Source organism: Zonotrichia leucophrys, chromosome 20 (assembly GCF_028769735.1).
Source record: "Zonotrichia leucophrys gambelii isolate GWCS_2022_RI chromosome 20, RI_Zleu_2.0, whole genome shotgun sequence".
NCBI classification, from domain to species: domain Eukaryota; kingdom Metazoa; phylum Chordata; class Aves; order Passeriformes; family Passerellidae; genus Zonotrichia; species Zonotrichia leucophrys.
In genome coordinates, this window is record NC_088189.1 from 8,759,804 (window position 1) to 8,779,574 (window position 19,771).

At 52.2% G+C, this 19,771-nt stretch overlaps 1 protein-coding gene across 4 annotated transcripts; it reads left to right on the forward strand.

The window, feature by feature from the left end:
• The first annotated feature begins 1,063 nt into the window (after positions 1–1,063).
• Positions 1,064–18,620, forward strand: PKIG (cAMP-dependent protein kinase inhibitor gamma). Of its 4 annotated transcripts, none has more exons than XM_064729863.1 (4): positions 1,064–1,193; positions 6,861–6,928; positions 16,661–16,836; positions 17,670–18,620. In XM_064729863.1, the coding sequence occupies exons 3-4, from the start codon at positions 16,686–16,688 to the stop codon at positions 17,747–17,749; spliced, it is 231 nt and encodes a 76-aa protein (XP_064585933.1). In that variant the 5' UTR covers positions 1,064–1,193; positions 6,861–6,928; positions 16,661–16,685; the 3' UTR covers positions 17,750–18,620. The 4 variants fall into 4 exon arrangements, with proteins under 4 accessions (XP_064585933.1, XP_064585931.1, XP_064585932.1 ...); XM_064729861.1 differs by having other exon boundaries at positions 1,148–1,464; XM_064729862.1 differs by lacking the exon at positions 1,064–1,193 and adding an exon at positions 1,328–1,464 and having other exon boundaries at positions 6,864–6,928.
• Positions 18,621–19,771: the final 1,151 nt, after the last annotated feature.

Genomic DNA, 19,771 nt, shown 5'->3' on the forward strand with positions numbered 1-19,771 from the left:
ACGTTTTTGGCCACACACAGATTCTGGCTGGAGGTGGTGATGGCAGCAGAGGTGGAAAAGGTCCAAGTGTGCAGGGTGGTGCCGGGTGGGAGGGGAGGCTGATGCCTTTCACCTGGCACTGGGTGGCTCTGGGTCCCATCTGTCATGGGAGAGCTGCAGGAATGCAGAGATGCAGCTTCTGTGCCTGCCTGGTGCTAAGTGAGACAGGGAGTTGGGAAAGTGCTCCTGGCTCACATCACTCACTTTGCATGCAACCTGAAACAAAAACTCACCCAGCTCGAGCGGGGGCTGGATCCATTCCCTGGCAAACACCCTTTGTGCTCCCCAGTTGAGTTGTGAGGACCTGAGTGTCTTAGGGCAGGGATGGAGCAAATCTTTCACTCTCTCAGCAAAGCTATTAGCACTAATGAGCCCTGTCCCAGGCAGCACTGTGCACATTCCTGTGTGCTCACACACCTTCCCTCCACTTTGGTGGGAAGCTCAGGCCCAGAGGATGACTGCAACCTTGATTGTTTGGTTTCCGCCACCCGGTGGGGTCTGCAAGGCTGCTGGGACACCAGGAGGTGATGCCAGCTACAGGGACATTCCTCAATCTATGTGGTACCAAGAGCATCCAAAATTTCCTTTTCTCTGTAGTGACCTCGAGCTCCCTGAGAGCTCTCAGGATGTGTGGGAGACAGCAGGGTGCTACAAAGGTGTGTGTTTTAAATGGGGTACTGCCTTTGTACCTTCACCCTTAAATCCAGGTGCTGCCACCAGCCAGCTCCGCACTTCACCTCCAAATACAGCCAGCACTCAGGGGCAGATGAGCTGAAATACTCCTGGGATTTACTCCATGGGAGGCAGAGGAGCAAGAAGCACTCCAGAATAACACAGAGCCGGGTTTTTCTTGGGAGGCACAGAGGCTTTTCTTGGGAGGCACTTTCCCCGTGCTACACCTGGTGGGATCGCTCAGGCTGCGCGGGGTGTGATGGTGTCTGTGGCCATCCTGGTGGGGAGGATGAAGGGTGGGATGCAGGTGGGACCCCTGGGCGAACAGCAGGCAGGAGGGAGCGCCCGGCAGCAGAAACCCAGCGCTGAGCATCGCGGGGAGGATGCTCGGGCACACGCAGCTGCCGGGGGATGGGGTTACAAGCCCAAGCTAAACAAAGATCGCTGCGAAAAGGAAACGGATCCCTGCTGCCGACTGTAAGGTAGGAGCCGAGCGGGAGCCGCTTGACATCATCGGGCAGAGCATTGGATTACAGCAGGCAGGGACTGACTCCGGGGAGGAGAACACGCCCCTTGGCCCCACAAGTGCAACTTCATTTAGCAGCTCCCGGCAGAAGGAAACTGCGAGTCTGGAACCGGCTGCGAGGCTCCCGGCCGGCTTGGCAGGAGGGTAGAGAGGGCAGGAAGGTGGGATCCAGCCGCGATCCCTTCATCCATCCATCCCCTCCTCGGCGGCGGGACCGCGGGCTGGCTGTAAGTGGGGCTGTGCTGGGGCGGGGGGTGACAGGGACACCTGTCCTGGAGGGCAGCCAGGAGCAATTCTGCTGCCGCCAGTGGGGTTTGTTGGGAGATTCGATGAACTTTTACCCAGCCGACCGCGAGCAGCGAGGGGTTTGGAGCCGGCAGCCCGTGGGCTCAAACAGCAGCGCTGCATCCCGGGTTTTGTGCTGCTGGGAGGGAGAAGCCGCTCGCAAGCTGATGGAAGGGAGGCGGCGGCTGCTCCGCTCGGAAATAACGCGGTTCTGCACAGGGGTAGCGGGGAGAGAAGGCTCAGAGCACGGAAATCACAGAGCACCGTGGATCAGTGACCCCCGTGGGGATTTCTGGCCTCATTTCCAACATGTGTCCGCTTGTAGTGAGCGGTTTGCCGGAGGGAATCCCTTCCAGCACGGGAGCTGCTCTGTGCTCGCATGGGAGCGGGACAGGCACCAGGGTCTGTGCTGGGAGAGAATCGGGGAATCATCCCAGGGGATGTCAGGGAATCCATCCCTCGGGATGTCAGGAGCCGGGGGCTGCCCGGACTCCCCTCGCAATTGCGGAGCTTTGGGAGCGTGGCAGCAGGAGCAGGCTCGGAGACTTGCCGGCATCCGGCTTTCCAAGCAAATGTTTGAAAAGGCAAAGACTCGGGATAAAAAAAGAACTGCTGTGTGGTGGTATTCTCAAGAGGCTTTGCAAATTCCTCCACCTCGAAGCTGTGTGTCTTTCCTCCCTCTGGATTCCCCACAGCAGCTGGTAGCGAGCCGCGGTGGGGAGCTTTCACATGCACGCAATGCCTTGGCCCCAAAGGCGTGTTTGGGAAATTTCCCACTGCTTGGAAGGGGTGAATGGTTCTGCAGACCAAGAGCCAAGTATAGCTGTGAACGCAGAGGCAATGCCCTGGGTGGCCGTGCTGGTGACTCAAATGGGAGGAGGACACGCTGGGGTCAATGAGCACAGACAGCCACAGCGGGATGCTGCTGCCATGGGAGGGTGAAGGGACATTTGTGGGGTGGGTATGGCTTGATTGCGTGGCTGAGACTCTCCCATGGTGACAGCCCCTGCAGCTCTGGGCTGTTTGCTCTGCATGCCTGGCTTGGTTGGCGTGGGGCAGTGCTTGGCTTCAGAGACTCTTGGCTGGAAGGAGCCACCCTGCCAGTGTGTGGCCACCTGACTGAGAAATTGCCACCTTTCAGCTCTTGTGAGCAATGGTGTTTCAGAAAGAAGGATCCATGAAGAGATCCTCAATGGCTGTATTAGTTTATAATGCAGGTGCAGGTTAAATGGCCATTTATAAATGTGGATATATCAATAGAGCTTAATGTACCTTGGGCACAGAACACAGCATTGAGTGCTTCAGACAGAGTTCCACAGGGATGTGAGCACCCCATGCCATCATTTTGGGGGACACTTTCCACAGAGTGTAAACTCAGATGCCTCAGAGAAAGGGAGAGCACTGGCTATAGTACATGGACAGCTTGGTCATGAGGAGATGAAACCCAGGAATGTTCACAGCTGTGCATCCTCCAACCACCTGGCACTTCTGTACCCAGGCTGGTTCTGAGGGCTGTACAGGCTCATGAGGAGCTAGGATGGGGAGTTTTGCTTTTTCCTCTCATTCCAAAGAAAAATCAACGTAATTTTGGTCCCACTCAGAAGAATACCCACAGGCACACAACCTTGCCACCCAAAATAACTATGGAAGATGTTTTCCAAGCTGCTAACATTTCCTGATCTCCCACATTTCAGAGCCAGTTCCTGCAGCACACTGCTGTGCATTGATGCCTCCAGCCTGTCTGGGCACCCAAGCACAGCATCGTTCCTGTTTTACATGGGTCTCACACAAAGCAGATCCTTTCCCTGGGCTCACACAGGTCTGTGGCAGAACGGGTGAATCTACAAAGCCAAAAGGAACAGCAGAAGCTTCAACCTGGCTTTTTGTTTGCCTGCGTCACCCTGTTCTGATCGCTCCCATTGTCACATTCCATTTGTTTCTCCACACCTTTAGGAGTTTCTTTAATGTCACCAAAGCTGTTTATATGGACTGAACTGGAAAATAAGTTTTCCATCACAACACCCATTTCAGAGAGGATGAGAGGGGAAAAAGCCCATTGCTTCTAGTTGTCTTTTGCTTAAAACTAGAATAAGGCAGGTCATAAGAGGAGCTGCTCCCCAGGCTTGCCAGCAGGCAGGGAGAAGGGAAGGTTCATGTGTTCACAGGCCTTGTCCCAAGCTCCTCATGGTGCAGTTAGAGAGGCTGAGATCACTCCAGACCTTGCCTGGAACCTGCAGCACAAGCAGGAAAAGCAGCAGTTGGACTATGAACTCCCTGGGCCCCACTTCAAAACTCTCACTCTCTCTGAGCCCAAGGGAATATGTACTTTACACCACTCATTTCTGGTTTCCACAGCGAGCTCCCCAGCACTTCCCCTCCCCGGAGAGCCCTCTGTGCCAGGTGCTCTCTGCACAGCTCCTCCCTGCAGGCACAGTGCTGGTCTGGGGAACTCCCTGGCAGCACCAAAATGCTATTTCTGTTGATATTTGCAGTGATGTCATAAGCCAAACATGTCCCCACCAGAGCGTCACCAACTTTACTGGAGTTACTGTTCCCACAAAGTGTAATTAATCTGTGGTGCTCATTGCCATGAGATACCGGTGGAGCAAAGAGCTCTGAAGGCATTTTAATGGATATCAGGTAGTTATCTCAGTAACAAAACAATCCTGGCTATGATTAAGAGGATATTGCACTGTAAGGATTGTAACACCTCCTGGTTCAGAGTCATTAGTAAATTGTGGAAAGCATTCCATTACAATTAGAGGGTTTTCTTGTGTGTCTGGGGCTGGGGATGCCAGCTGCTGCTGGAGACACTAAATGAGGCAGTCTGGCTGCTGCCCTGCTCAGCCCTGCATGCAGCCTGGTGTTTACCCAGCAGCCAGGAGACACAAGGACAACCTTCTGTCACCTTGCTGGGATCCAGGAAGGGTTTCCTCCCTGGATCAAAGCAGCCCCACAACAGCTGTTGTGTAGAATAGTCTTGGATTCTGCCAAAAAAACATTCTGGGGTGGGGTTTTTTTTTGGAGCATGCATTCATTTTGAAGCAATGCTGAGAGAACTGAGGTTGTTCCATGTGTTTGCTCCTTTTGGGTAACAGCTGATTGCCATTGAGGGAATCTGAAACCTCAAACATGTGAAACGTGCACATCAAATAGGACGAGAGAAAATGGTCTTAAGTTACACCAGGGATGGTTTAGGTTGAATATTAGGAAAAGTTTCTTCACCAAAAGGGTTGTCAAACACTGAAACAGGCTGCTCAGGGAAGCAGTAGAGTTATTATCCCTGGAGTTACTACAAAGGTGTGTGGATGTGGCACTTAGGGACATGCCTTAGTGGTAGACTTAATGACCTTAAATATTTTTTTCAATCTAAATTTTTCGATAATTCTGTGCTGATGTCCCTGTAATTCATCCTGATGGGCTATGGATGCCATCTAGCCAATGAACATTTCCACTAGGGTCTCAGAATAATCCATGGTACCTTGATGTGTTCCAGGACTAAACTACAAAACAAAGTGCTCTTTAACAATTCACAGTACCCATCCTCAGGTGGCACCAATCCATGTGCCAGCATTAAAGTTCCAAACAGCCTAGCCTTTGGGCTGAGGGGCCTCTGGAGCTCTGCCCATGGCAGCAGCAGGACCAGGGGAGGCAGAAGAGGATGAGCCTTTGGGGATGGAGCTGCAAATCTGCAGACTCCAGATGCCCAAGCAAGGACCATGGAGAGAAACATCTAGTTAGAACCAGGCCTGCAGGGTTGGAAAGCCAACACCAGCTGCTAAAGAGTTTCGGTCTCCAAAATCAGCTGTTTTTGAGAGAGAAAATGAGATTTTCCCATTGTGTCCCATCACAAACAGTGCTGCTCAGTTCTAACTTCTACTTGAGAGCATCATTGCTGCTCCAGTTTACTTTAAGCCTCTCTTGGCAGGGGCCCACGTGTTTGGAGATATTTTGCAACACTGCTGAAGTGCAGGAGGTTTAACTGTTTGGGCAGTGGAACACACAAGCCAGGGCAGGAAGGCAAAGGAGGAAAATAAAGACTTGTGGGTTTCCAAAGCTGTGTTTCTTCCTTCCTGCTTTTGTTTGGTTGTTTGGTGCCCAAAAAGGGCAGTGCATATTCCCAGAGTTGTGGGAATGCTGTTTCTTTTCCGGTCCAGTGTTTCCAGTAAGCACTTTGCTATAAATGGGGTTAAGACTAACAAAAGTTTATTGTTAAATCCCTGTGTCTTTGTTTAGCTCCTGTCATGATCATAATTAGCATTTTCCACTTCTGCAAGCCTGTCATCTGCAGAGCTGAAAGTGCTTTAAAATATTTGAAGCATCTAACAGGGGGAGGGAGTATTAATAGCTCCATTTAACAGATGGGCAAACTGACACATAAAAGCAGCAAGTGCCCTGTCCTTGAAGCAGGGCCAGAGCCAGCAAGTAGTCAGCTCCAACTACAAAGTTTTGAAAGTGGGTCAAAAAAATAAAGAGAAAGGCTGTGGATCTGTCCCAGTTTGGAAAATGATGGGAAATAGTTCCAGTCTCTGTGGTGCTCAGCCTAGATGGACCAGACAGATGAACTGCTGGATGAGCTACTGCTTATATGGTTAAGTGGCTCATCTCTTGATTTCTGTTCTGCTAACATTTGTCCCTGGGACAAAGGGAAAAACACAGTCCATGATGTTCCAAAATAGTCAGAAAGCTGAAACAGCTGCTAAAATAAGCAAGTGTCCTGTTGGCTGGGCTCTGCAGGTCAGGGATTGCAAAGCACCCACAGATGTTGAGGCCACAGAGGAAATGTCTGAGCAGGGCCTGGGGAGCAGGAGGAGGCTCAGCTGTGCACAAACAGCAGGGACCCAAAGGGCTGGACACAGACCCAGCAGAGCGACCAGAACCAGATTAAACTTCCCCTTTCACCTCAGAGGAGCTGATATGGGAGTTTCACTTCTTTAAAGAGCTGCAAACCAATATTCATTCATGGTCTGGAGGCAGCTGCTGGTCCCTGCAGCGCAGGTCAGGACAGGAGCTGTGTCAGTGCTCCCAGCACCTGTGGGAGGGCAAGGAAAGCAGCAAAAGCAAAGAGGATTTCTCTGTGCTGGACTTTCCATGGGCTTTGACACAACAGTCCAAGTCCATTAGCACAAACCCTCCTGAGGAGGTGCCATTTGAACACAACATCCCAGATTCCCTGGGCTGCTGTGCCCCCCAAGCCAGGCTCCACCTGAGCCTGCTGGGCAGAGCCCTGGCACCCCTGTGCTGCTCACAGGCAGTGGGAAGAGCAGCTGAGCTTTGTGCTTCCCAAAACAAGCACACATCATGTTTTCTTACTTTTTTTTTCCTCCTTCTTTCCCAGAAGCTGTTGTCCTGCTGTGCATGAAGCGTGTTTGAAGTCATGTCCAGAAGGAAAGTCCTCTAAATCAGGTAGGGACTCACACTATGGCTCATAAAGCTTTTATTCACAGGGAAATATGGCAAACAGAAATGGGTTTTTTCCTTCCTGTAGCATTGAGTCACTTGACCTCCCCTCTGTATTCGGAATGACTAGATGCTAGAAAGCTGCTAAGAGGAAAAAATTACCAACAATTCTGCCATAATGACTTTCCTGCTGTATTATCCACACGTCCTTGTACCAAGCCACGTTGCAGCTCTGACTCCAAGCAGCCCCAGTGCCAGTTGTGCTCCATGGCCAGTGCTGTGCAAATCCTGCCAAAGGCTGCCCAGATGCTTTGCAGGGCAATGTTGTTTGGATGTGAGTTCTGCTCTGTGTGTGGAGTCAGCCCAACAAATCCAGGGAACCTCCAAAGCTGAATCTTTCCCAGCTCCTGCAGAAATGGCAAATCCTCTCTGTGGATGCTCCTGCACTCAGAGCATCCCCTCTGTCCTCAGATCATCACTGCTTTCCCTTGTCCTGTGCTTGGCCCTGGCACAGAGCTGCCAGGGCTGTTTTGGGTGAGCTCTGCAGTGCAGGAGCTCAGGACTGTGGTGCACACAGACATCCCTCCTCTTGCAGGTGTCTCAGCTCATCTCTCCATCCAGCACCTTCCCAAATGTACTGCAGACACCCTGTGTCTGCCCAGGCTGCACATGAAACACCTGGAAATTGATTTTGTTGGGAGCTTTCCCTTTCCTGAGGCTGGCAGTGATCACTGAGCACCCCCAGGGCAGTGCTACAGGCACATCTCCAGCACCACTGCAGCTCAGGTTTGGATGTCACATCCCTGAGGACTCAGGCAGAAAGGTTCACCCTGCCTGCAGGGAGGGTCAGAAGCTGCTGGCACCTGGCACAGCTGTAAGGAAACTGAAATCCATCACAGAAATCTTCAGCAAAGGAGGGTGCAGGCCTGCAGAGCTTCCCCTGCCCAGACAGGGCTCCCAGCAGGGCAGCACAGCCAGAGGGGCTCCTGATTCCATTGGGTGACAGAAGCCATGGAGCCACCTGGAGCCTCGGCCACCCCTCAGTGCCAGCCTGCTCTGAACCCCAGCACTCCCCTTTTCTGGGGGACTAGCTCCAAAGCCAGATCTCCCCCATCCCCCTGCCACAGCCAGCACTGCCCCAGGGTGGGGGTCCCTGCAGTGCACACAGAGCAGCCAAGCCCAGGGAGCAGAGCTGAGCCTGGCTTTGCTAATCAGGTTCACTCTGTGCTGACAGACTCTCTGAGGAGGTGCCCTGGTTATTTTTAGGCACCTGGGAGCTGCCAGGGCACCCTAGGAGGCTCCACAGCCTTTCTCTCAGCCCCTTGCGCTGCTCTGAGTCAGGAGGGCTCTCTGGAGGCTGGATGCAGATTCCTGTGGGATTGTGCCAGCCCCACCGAGGCAGAGCCAAGGCAGGGGGCTGAGTCTCAGCTCCAGCACCCTGTGCTGAGCAGAGCTTCCCCAGCCAAACCTGCCCAGCCACAGCCCTCACAACTCCTCCCCAGTCCTGCAAGCCCTGCTTTCCCACAGCAGCAGATCACAACGAGCTGGACTACATGGCTCTGTTTCATTTTGGGCAGAAAAATAAGGATTTATCCTTTTTTACCTCTGTCCTTGTAGAGAGATCTCCCCCAACCCAGAAACAGAGCTACACCACCAAAGGCTGCTGTGGCTTTGCCTTCCTCTCACGTGTGCCAGAAAACAGCCCCAGCTGCATCTCCTCAGCACTTGTTTGACTCCTCCTTACCCTGCAAGGTGTTGGGGAGCTCGTGCTGGGGTTGAGCATCCCTGGGCCAGGAATTCAGGTGGGGCTTTAGAGGGTGATGCTCACGCAGAGGTTGGTGCCTCTGAGCTGTGGGACTGCTGGGGATTCTCCAGCCTTTGAGGTGGAGCCCAGCTGTTCATTTCCTTCAGGAGCAGTCTGGAGGAGGGCAGGAACCCAAGCCTGAAGGGGATTTCCTTTGCACAGGAGTTCAGCCCATGGCCTGGGTGTGACAGGGTGATATCACAGGGGGATATATATATATATAGATGTATATATACCTGGGACCTGCCTGCCACAGCTGGGGGACTTCTGCAGCTGAAGGGCCACTGGTCTGTGGTTTGGCTGCTTTGTAGCTTCAGGCACCAGCAGATCTTCCACACAGCTGTTTGTGTAAAAATAGTGACACATAAAGGCAAATAAGTAAGAAATTGTGAGAAAATAAAAGTAATGGAGAAGGGACTCAAAGCCTCAGACTCCTTAGAGCTTTGAGAGGGGACAGAAGGTGCTGTGGGTGCTCATGGCTGCTCTGGGTGAGGATTTGGCTCTCCTCTCTCTGCCATGCAAGAGCCACAGCTGTGTCCATCCAGTACAAGCCTGCCTTGGGGTGAAAATGGAGAAAGGTGCCAGCCTGCCATGTCCTGAAGGCCTGCAGGGGCTCAGGTGCCTTATCCCACTGTCACCCATCCCTCAGAGCCGTGGGTGTCTTTTGGAGGGAACTAAACCAGAGTGCCCACATTCATTAGCACCTTGAGGCTGAGATGGGAAAAACAAGCTCGACCTGGGAACAAAACAAAAATACAACTGCTGTCAGGGCAACTGTCTCCAGATGCACAAAGAGACCAATTATTTCCATTAATCAGCTTAGCTAGAAGCTGCAGAAGAGGCTTGAGCTGCATCAAGCTCAGTGAGGGGAGGGAGGAGCAGAGGGGCTCCATCAAACAGTGATGAGTTTTTGGAACAGATCCTCAGCCCCTGTGCCTTGGGGGGACTGACAGAGGGGTGCTGCCTGCTGCAGGCATGGGGGTGGCCAGGGGTGGGTACTGGGCTGCCTTCCGGGTGGATGGATGGATGGATGGATGGATGGATGGATGGATGGATGGATGGATGGATGGATGGATGGATGGAGGCCACTGGGGCTGAGCATTGCCCTGCTGCCTCCCTGAAGCTCCCCCTGTCCCCTGGGGATCAGAGCAGAGCACACAAGGGCTCGCCCTGCCCCATTCCAATGCTCAGCTGGGAGTTTGAAATCTGGCTGCAGCATTTCTGACATCAGTGGGGAGCCAGGCAGTGGCTGTGGGGACGTGGGACAGCAGGAGGGCTCTGCAGTGGGGGGCTCTGCTGAAAGCCAGGAGGGAGGGGAAGGAGTTTTGGGGTCTTGGCAGAGCTAAAAACAAAGTTTGTGAAGTCACAGAGGAGTCAGTCTAAGCCTAATCTTAAACACCGGGCTTAGCAATTGGTTATCAGTTCTACAGGCATGAAATGATCTTTATACTGTAAAACCAGGCCAAATGAAAAGAGGGGATCTATTTGTGGACACTGAACCTCAGCTGTATCTGCTCTCCTCCTGAAGGAATTAAAATTTTCCAGCAAGTCCTGGAGAATGCTGGAAGCTCTGTTCCTGCAAAGCCATTGCAGGGGCTGGAGCAGCTGTGATGTCTGTCCTGGCTGAATTTATCATTTCTAGTGTAAGAGCCTGAGGGTGCAGAGTTATTACAAGGAATCCCACAGCAAAAGCCTTCCATAAATACAGATGTGCTGGGCCCAGTGTGATGTCTCTTCATCACTGAAGCGTGGTGAGGTTTTTCTGTGCTATTCCTGCCTGGGCAGAAGCTGCTCAGCACAGGAGATGGACGTGCCCTGGGAGGAGATCAGGCTGCTGCCCTGCTCCTGTTTCCTCAGCAAGCCAGCACAGTCAGAGCTCAGCAGTTTGGGCCACACCAGTTCTGGCCAGTGAGACCCCTCAGCACCACACATGGCAAACAGGAAAGCAGGGCAGCTCTGTGCCTGGTGCAGACCCTGTCCCCAGCCTCACACAGCTTGGTGCAGCCAGACTGGGCTCCCAACAGCACCATCTTCATCCTCAGCTGCATTTCAGCTCAGTTTCTGGCCATGGATCTGAGCTCTGGTGCATGGGGATCATGAGACATAAAGCAGAGTCACAAAATACCCCAATAACCCCAAAATACCCCAATAACCCCATTACAGAGCCCTGGCTGGAAATACCCCAATAACCCCATCACAGAGCCCTTCCTCTCTGATGCACACCCCCTCATGCATGTTCCCAGACAAGACCCAGTGGAAAATTTGCTGAAATTCCATCTGGATCTTGTCAGACAGTTGGTGGAAACCCCCTGACCTCAAGTGCTGCCTTCAGCCCTGCGGGATATTTTTTTCTGCTCGCTGGATGTGACTGTCCCAGCAGGAAACCTCAGAGCAAACCCCCCGGGAGCACAGAAATCCCGGTGCTTCCTTCTCTGTGCTCTACCAGGCCCCCCTCTCTGGTAAACCATCCTGCACTGTAAATATTTTAAAAGCCCAGCAGGGCTGTGGAGTGTTTTGCTGTTGTTATGGATCCGGCCCCAGCAGGAGAGGTCTAAGAATAGTCCCTGCACCCTGGAATGAAAGGGCAAGGGGCACAATGAGCAGAGCTGCAAGGAGGCTGCACCACTCCATGCCTTGCTGGTGGGATGTGATGCTTGAGCAGAAAAAGGGGTCAGATCCCTGTTCCCAAGCAGAAATTTGGAATTTCACCCCAGGAACGCGGCAAGGTTTAGTTCAGCTTTGGGGATTTACGACTCCAGGAGTTTGGAGAGTAAATCCAAATTTCAATTTAAATCCACTGGGCACAGATTATAAAATCTGCCCCCACTTTCCCAGGTTTACTGACCAGGAACCAGCAGGACTGGTGCCAGTGGGAGTTAACTCCACTGGTGAAACCCACCAAGCAGGAGGGAGAGCATGTCCTGGGCTGGGCTCTGGGGATGTGGGAGCTGCCTCCAAGCAAAACCTGCCCTTGGTCCCAGCTGCCACTGGAATGGACAGCACAAGGTCAAAGCTGGGCTGCAGCCCCTTGGGGAGGGCTCCTGAAGCTGGGAACTGCCTGAGGGTGTCCCTGTCCTGCCTCAGGTGTCCCAGGGACAGCACAGCACGGAGGGCAGGGCTGCACCCTGGATGTGCCAGCAGGGGCCTGAGCTGCCCCAGGGCTCTGGAGTGTGCAGAGAACAAGGTGAGGAAGGTGAGAGGGCAGAGCAGGAGGCACAAAGCAGGCAGGGGGGAATGTTGTCAGCTCAGCCTGCTGATAGCCAGCACCCAAAATAGCCCTTCCTAGCAATAAGGAGGTTAACCTAGACAAGGGACAGATGCAGGATTGTGTGAAAGGGTTTTTTGTGACTGTAGCATCCACCCAGCCCCAGGGATCAGCCCTGGGCACTGCTGGGGTGGCAGAGCTTGGGCAGAGCCCTGGGCTGAGGGTCACCTGCCAGGTGTGCCCAGGTCACCTCTCTGCCACTCTGACCTTGTGTGCAGGAGCTGTTTGCTGCAGTCCCTGATATCTGTGCTGAGAAGGAGGCAAGGGCACACAGGAATTAAATGCAGGCTTGTCAGTGGAACCCAATGGGACATGGAGCTGAGCCAAAAGAAATGCCTCAGTTTATTCCACCAAAAGGCAAAGGAAACATTTAACCCTTTAAACTCTTAGCACCCACCTTCTAAATGGGCAAAACTGAGCCCCAGAGTGGGTAGGGCTGGTTTAGCTGCAGCCCCCAGGGCTGAGCCAGCTGCTGTGTCAGCTGCTGGGTGATCTCCCTGGAAAATGCCAGCAAGCCCAGGTGCAATCCAGCAGCAAAACCACTCAGGAAGCCAAGTCCCCACCAGCAAAGCCAAGACTATTAGAGCTCAGAATTTTTAGTACTCACATGACACCACAGACAAATAAGTCCAAACCAAAAAGCAGGGTTGGCAGATGCAGGCCCAGGAGCAAAGGCAGCTCTGGGGACACTCCTGGTGGCAGTGGCAGCTTGTGAGGGGCTTCTTCACTTGTGGCCAGCTGCCCCAGGACAGTCCCCATGGCAGAGGGGACACTGCCTCCCTCCAAGCAGCAAAGATTTGAGGGATGTGCAAGAGGCAGCAGATCCCAGCTTCCCTGCCCCATCCCTGCAGGCTGGCACGCTGTGCTCAGGGCACAGGGGCTGTTCCTGTTACACCAGCAGCAGAGAGGGAAGGGAGGGCAGGAAAGGACCCTCTGAATCACCTCTGTGAAGAGCCCTGGAAAACTTTGCACGCTGTATGTGTGGGCCATGGGATTATTCCTGCAATTTCAGGCCCATCTTCCTGTCCACGGGAGAATGAAAAACCCAAGGTGGGCAGCCAGCTGGTGATGCAGCTCCCTTTGCACCCCTGCCACCGTGAGTGACTGCCCACAGTGACACAGGCTCAGGTGACACTGAATTATGTAGGCAACAGGGAAGGGGTTCCTTTGTACCTCCTGAAAGATGTTAAAAGCGGTAACTGAGTGAAAACCCACAGAACTGGGGGTTCTGTGCCTGGAATTATGGAAAAGCTGTTTGAAAAGTCAGGTTTTCCTATCACAATCGAGTAATGCTCCCATCACCCTCTCAGCCCAACAGCTCCAGGAAGAGGAGGCTGGAATCTCTCTGCAAGGGTTTTGAGAGCCACCCACCTTGAAAATCCCGGGGGAATTGCTCAGATATGAAAGTTTCGCTGTTAAATCTGCCTGTCTCCAGCTCCTTGCACGGAGAGCCGAAGGCAGGAGCCCTCCCAGGCATGGAAATAAATAAATCCCATGCGCCATCTCCCGGCCACCGAGCCGGGAGCCAGAGCTGCACACTTGCTGCTTTCTGCTTTTATTCAGGATCCCATCCCTTTCCCGTGCGAGGAGATACAATTATTGGCACAGCACTGCCACTACCATTGGCAGCTCCATCAAGGGAAAATGCTGCATCCCTGGGGCTGGCTCCTGCTCCCCAGCTTGGGGAAACCTGCTGCTCCTGCCCCTGGGACCAGGGCAGCAGGACTGGAGCAGATCAGCTCTGGAATGGCCTCAGTGCTGGGAGATGGAGCTGGGCTTGTCTGGCTCGCTCCTAGGGAAGCCTCCCCAGCCCATGGGGGCTCTCTCTGGCAGCTGTAGAAGGTCAGCAGAGTCTGGGCTGCAGTGACCTGTGAGAGCTTGTCTGGGCATGACAGGTGCTTGTCCTGTCCTGTGTGGTGGTGTTTGCAGGGGTCCCAGGATGAGGAAAGAGATGAAAATGTTGACTCCATGTTTCAGAAGGCTTGATTTATTATTTTATTATATATATTACATTACAACTATACTAAAAGAATAGAAAAAAAGGTTTTATCAGAAGGCTGGCTAAGAATAGAAAAGAAAGAATGATAACGCAGGCTTGTGACTGACCGAGACAGTCTGGACAGCTGGACTGTGACTGGGCATTAATTAAAAACAACCACATGGACCAATCACAGATGCACCTGTTGCATTCCACAGCAGCAGATAACCATTGTTTACATTTTGTTCCTGAGGCCTGTCAGCTTCTCAGGAGAAAAAATCCTAAGGAAAGGATTTTTCATAAAACATGTCTGTGACAGTCCTGGTGGAAGGCACTTTGCTCACTGAGCTCAACCAGAGTAGGTGCCTTGTCCGAGGGATGGAAGGAGGGAAGATGAGGAAAAATATCTGGGGCATCTATTCCTGGGGCAAAAGATGCAGCTTTTCCCAGGGCTCATCTAACAGGAGCTAGATGGATACCAAGTCTGTACAGGAGGCAGGTGGTCACAAGAATTGTTAGCTTTGGGGAAACAGGATCTCCTGCAAGATCTGGGTGGGCCAAGTCCCACATCTCACCAGTGAGCTGGGGCCAGCCCTCCCTGAGCTGGCATCAACTCTAGGAGAGGAGTCCCTGGGGCTGCCAAAACATGCTGTATTTCTGTGGGGTTTTGGTTCCTGCACCCTACTCAGCTCAGGAACAGAGAGAATCTGACCTCTTTTATCCCAGTTTATTGCATCTTCATCTGCATCTCCTTTCTACTGCCTTGACATTAAAGTGAGGAAGGAGTGTGACTCCTGTTCAGGCTGGTGCCTGAATGTGCCAACAGATTTCCCTGGCAGAGAAATCAATATCAAGCAGGATTTGTAAAGGAGGCTGAGCAAACTCCTCTGTGGGTCATTAACTGCAAGGCACAAAGGCAGTGAATGTGCATTAAATGTGCATGAATTTGTTTTCACTGCACACGAGCGTTTCTAATGGGGCCTGCTCCAGGCACTGCCAGCAATCAGCAGGGCTGGAGGCACATTTCACAGTGATCAGAGGCACAGATAAGACAGCAATTAATTTCTTGATTCCATGCAGTAAAACAAAGTGCCCAACAGGAGCAGGAACTGGGAGCTCCAGGTTTCCTGTGCAGAGGCAGTGTGTGCCAGCTCCGTGCCCAGCAGCCAGGATGCCCACAGCACCATCCTGCACTCTGTGTGCTGTGCAAGTGCTGGCAAGGGGAGCCAGCAGCCAGAATGAAAACCCAGCAACTTAAGGATTCCTCAGCTGCACTCAGAGCTGGCTCACAGCAGAGCTGGCATGTGACAAGTGGCTGCTCCGGGCCTTTCTTGGTGCTGTGCACTTGGCATGGGAACAAATCTGCAGTGAGGGGATCCAAATGTCTCACAGAAGGGCTGATTTTCACATGGTAAAGTGTTTATCTCACAGCAGTCCAGCCCAGTGCTTCTTCAGTGCCATCCAACAGCCAGAGGAGGCCAGTACTGCTCCAAGCCCATACCTATAAAATATTCCCTGCTCCCCCAGCTCTCCAGTGGGTATCCATCAATTCAGGTTGGATCACCACCCCATCCCCCAAGCAGTGACCCAAATCTGGCCTGGGTTCAAGGCTCCCGTGGCATTTTGAGGAGGAAGCAGGGCTTTCTCTGTAGTGCTTTTCCTGTAGGGAAAAGCTGCTGCAAGTGACCTTGTGTGCCCAAAGGAGAAGGCTGGAAACTCCCAGGAGGGACAAACACCCTGTCTGCCTTTGCAGGGGAAGGCAGAACAAGGCAGGCATCTGGGATGGAGCCCTCCTGCCTGACAGAACCCAGGACATCCCTCCGGCTGCCCTGGAGGACTCCAAACCCTGGCAAGGGGCTCTGAGACCTTGGCACAGAGTCAAAAACACCTGTGCCTTTGATTTTAGCCCATGAAAACAATTACCAACTTTATATGAGGATTTACAAGCCACAAGGGTTTGAACAGAATGATAATTTGTCACTGAGTGAAAAAGTAGAATTTTGGGGATTTAGAATGGGGGTTCAAGAGGCACGATGGAGGAATCTGGGCGTGTGTAGGGGGATAGAATATAAGAAAATAAAGATAGTGTAGAAAGTAATCTCACCCCTAAGGAGTTGCAGCTGGGCCAATTGTCAAAGATTAGGAGCAGGCCTGACTTTAACAGGCCACAGCTGTGACCAATGAGAAGATGCTATAAAAGAGTGGGGTGGCTGGGTGAGAAGGGAACTGGGGTCAGTGGCTGCTTTGTGAAGAGGAAAGAGTCAGTGCTCTGAGGAGCTGACCATGAGAAACATCAGGAAGGTATGAAACTTTTGTGATAACGAGACAACAGTATGGAACCCCTGCAATATGGTGACAACAGATGTGTCCTGTTCTTCTTCTTCTTGTCCTCTGTCTTCTGCTGTGATGGTGACACTTCTGGATTGGTTTGGAATAGAGACAGACTGTCTAACATAGATGATAGGTATTGGAAAATTATTGTAAATAAAGTACATGTAGTTCTTAGCATTAAAAACTAGCACCACCCCAAGGGTGGTCAGTGTGTCACAAACTGACAAATCTCAGCAGGTCAGAGAAAGAATGGAATAGATAAGAGAAAATAAAAAACCTTGACAAGTAAAACTGAGGCATCTCAGCCTGGAGGGAGCCATGCTGAGCATCCTGGCCCTCACAGCTGTGTTTCCTCCACAGCATTTTGCAAGTGAATAGAGATGCAATGGAGGTAGAGTCCAGCACCTACACTGACTTCATCTCCTGTGACCGGGCTGGCCGGAGGAACGCTGTCCATGACATCGAGAGAGAGGCCACCACCATCAGCATGCGCCAGCTGAGCCAGGACATGGGGGAGCTGGCTGTGCAGGGAGCAGGTGAGCTCACGCACACACAAAAAATCAATGTTTAAATAGCTCTGCAGTATTTCAAATAACAACAGAAATAGCTTCCACACCAACAGCCATGTCCAAATCCCCCCTGCAGCCCAGATGTGGCAGAGGCATCACCCTGCTGGCCCTCAGGCTGTGAGGAGCTTCAATCCTCTGTCCAAAGCTCTCATTTCACTAATAAGCAGCGCAGCATAGACTGTCACTGTAGAAGGGAAACTCAGTTTTCTCCCTTACTTGCTTAATTCTCTAGCCTACAACCTGTAACTATAAAAACACTTTAAATACATTCATTACCCCAGCTGTACTTCTTTTAGCATGACCATACCAGCATGTGTCCATCCACCCATCCATAGTAAGCACAAATTGGAGCTGCTTTACCAGAGCAGCTCAGGCTCTGCCAGGCTGTCAGGAAAACAGTTCTGGAGCGCTTGAAAGTTGGGCAAGTGCACATCCCTACCCTGAGGCTCCCTCTCTGCATTGCCAGGTGTGTTGAGAAGTGGTTTTACTCCAGGAATGTGGAGGGAGAATCCAAATCTCTTAAACATAGAATCATAGAAAATGGTTTGGTTTGGAAGGGACCTTAAAGACCCCCTGCCACGGGCAGGGACACCTTCCACCAGACCTCCCAGTCCAATCCAGCCTGGCCTTGAACACTCCCATGGATGGGGTCAAGTATCTGGTCACAGGAGGGAAGAGATAGATCTTCAGGTAAAAATCTTTTGTCTCTCTGCATGAAATCATCTGTAGCAATCACTGATGGCTTCAAGTGTCTTCAGCAGGGTGTAACTGTGCTTTCTTCCCAATCCTCCCTTCTGCAGAAAGCCAAAGAGATGCCAGTTCTTCTGACAACGACCCTGGAGCAAGACCAAAGGGGCAGGAAAGCAGCCCCTCCCCATGAGAGCAAAAAGGGTGTGGGATGGGCAGGAGGAGGGCCTTGCTGTGAACATTGAACAAGAATTTGTTGAATCTGTGGACAAAAACCAACCTGGAACAGCAAGTTGTCTGTCAAATGCCTCTGCTGGATCTGTGCTTGTGTAGAGAGACACAAGACACTTGCAAGGACTGGCACCTCCAAAAGACTTCTGCCCCCATCCCTAATGGTTTAGAGCAACACTGCCGTGGTTGTAGTGGTATGAGCCATTCTCAAGATGCCTTAGCTGCAATTTTCTCTTAGGGGAAAAACAGTTTCAGTAATAATAGACACACCAGATTTTCCTGTCCAAGGTACCTTCCTCCTTTGCAGATTTAGACTATTATTTATTCTGTTTCCATAGGTTAGAAATTTACATTATTGGTTTTTTCTAAGCCTCACCCTCATCTGCATCTTAGACCTGGCCTCTGGATTGTCCACATGGCCCTTCATCAGGGTGGGCAGTGGGGTAAGGACCCAGCCTGTCCTGCTGCCCTCATGGCAACACCACTCACCTGTGCTGCTGCTGCTTAGCATCAGGAAAGGACCAAAGCACAGCTCTGTGGGGATCAGCCCCACCTGGAGACCCAGCAGCACCAGCCACAGGCATCTCCTTCTTCAGGTTTCAATGCTTCAAGATGCTATTAAGGGGAGGGGAGAAATATTTTGCTGGTTTGACTGTTGATATTCAGGCTAAACTTTGCAAGCTGTTAGCTGAGATGATCTCTGGTAGGATCTCACACCCTTCTGTCTTTAAGGAGACAAGTTTTGTGTTAAAGATGGTTTGATAAAACTACATAAGCTGTTGGAATAAATGACACAGCCTTCAAGTACTGAAGGTGGTTTCTTTCTGCCTGGATGTTTCTTCTTCCTTTGTTTTGCCTTCAGCTGTGGGGTGGTTTCACAGGGAGACACAGAGCTGTCCAAGAAGAATCCCATGGACTGGGGTCTGTGAAACCCCAGGGGTTTGCAGCACATGGATGGAGGCAGATGTAGCTGGGCACAGATTATAAAAGCCTGTCCCCACTTTCCCAGGTTTACTGCCCAGGAACCAGCAGGATTGGTGCCAGTGGGAAGAGGTGTTTTCCCTCTGCAGCACAGAACTACAGGAGCATTGCTGGTGTTTCACCGATCCCAGTGGAGCAGCCTGACTGCGACTGACCCACCAGCACAGGGCCAGGGCACAGCTGACCTGGGAAACTCCACTGGTGACAAATCATCTCCCTGACAGCCTGGAGAAGAGCTGAGTGTTACAAGTTTGAGATTTATCAGCCTAAACAAGGCCATAAATCAGCAGAGAAGTGGCTGCCAGGCAGAGGGAGAATTGTCTGTGAGAAGCGATGGCCACGGGGTGAGGACAGAGGGCTCCACAGCTCCAGCCCCCACAGGAAATGAGGATTTGGCAAAGGGCTCCTGAGCTGGCTGGGTGTCACTGCAGAGCCATGGATGGTGGCCAAGAGCCTGCTCCCACTTCCCGTGCCCAGGGGCAAACCAGCAGGGAGCTCCTGGACCTGGCTGACTGCACAGCTGTGGCTTTAAGCCCCATTTCCAGCTCTCCTTACCACAGAACAGTAATTTTGGCTCATGCTGACCTACACAGAGCTGAAAAGCAGAGCAGAAGGACTGAGCACCACACAGACCTCCAACAGTCAAATGTGGGCTAATCTTAGCTCTCCCTGGTCAGAAAATATCTGTTTCAGAATTATATTTAGGCAGAGGAGTAGGGAGCTGTTGGCCAGCTTCTCTCAGGGGATGGGTGAGAAGCATCAGGTTCCCCCTGCAAGTGACAGCCAGCTCAGCCACTGTCACTGCCGCTGCTGAAAGACCAGGGGCACTGCCTTAATCCAGCCCCATCCTCACCTGCAAAGCTGCTGAGCACAGGGATGCTCCCAGCCCTTCTTTCCAGCTGAACACGGGCATGCCAGAGCTGTCAAAGTCCAACCAAGCACTAAATAACCCAAAAGCCTTGGGGCAAACACTCCCCTGCCCACGCTGATGGTGAAGCCCAGC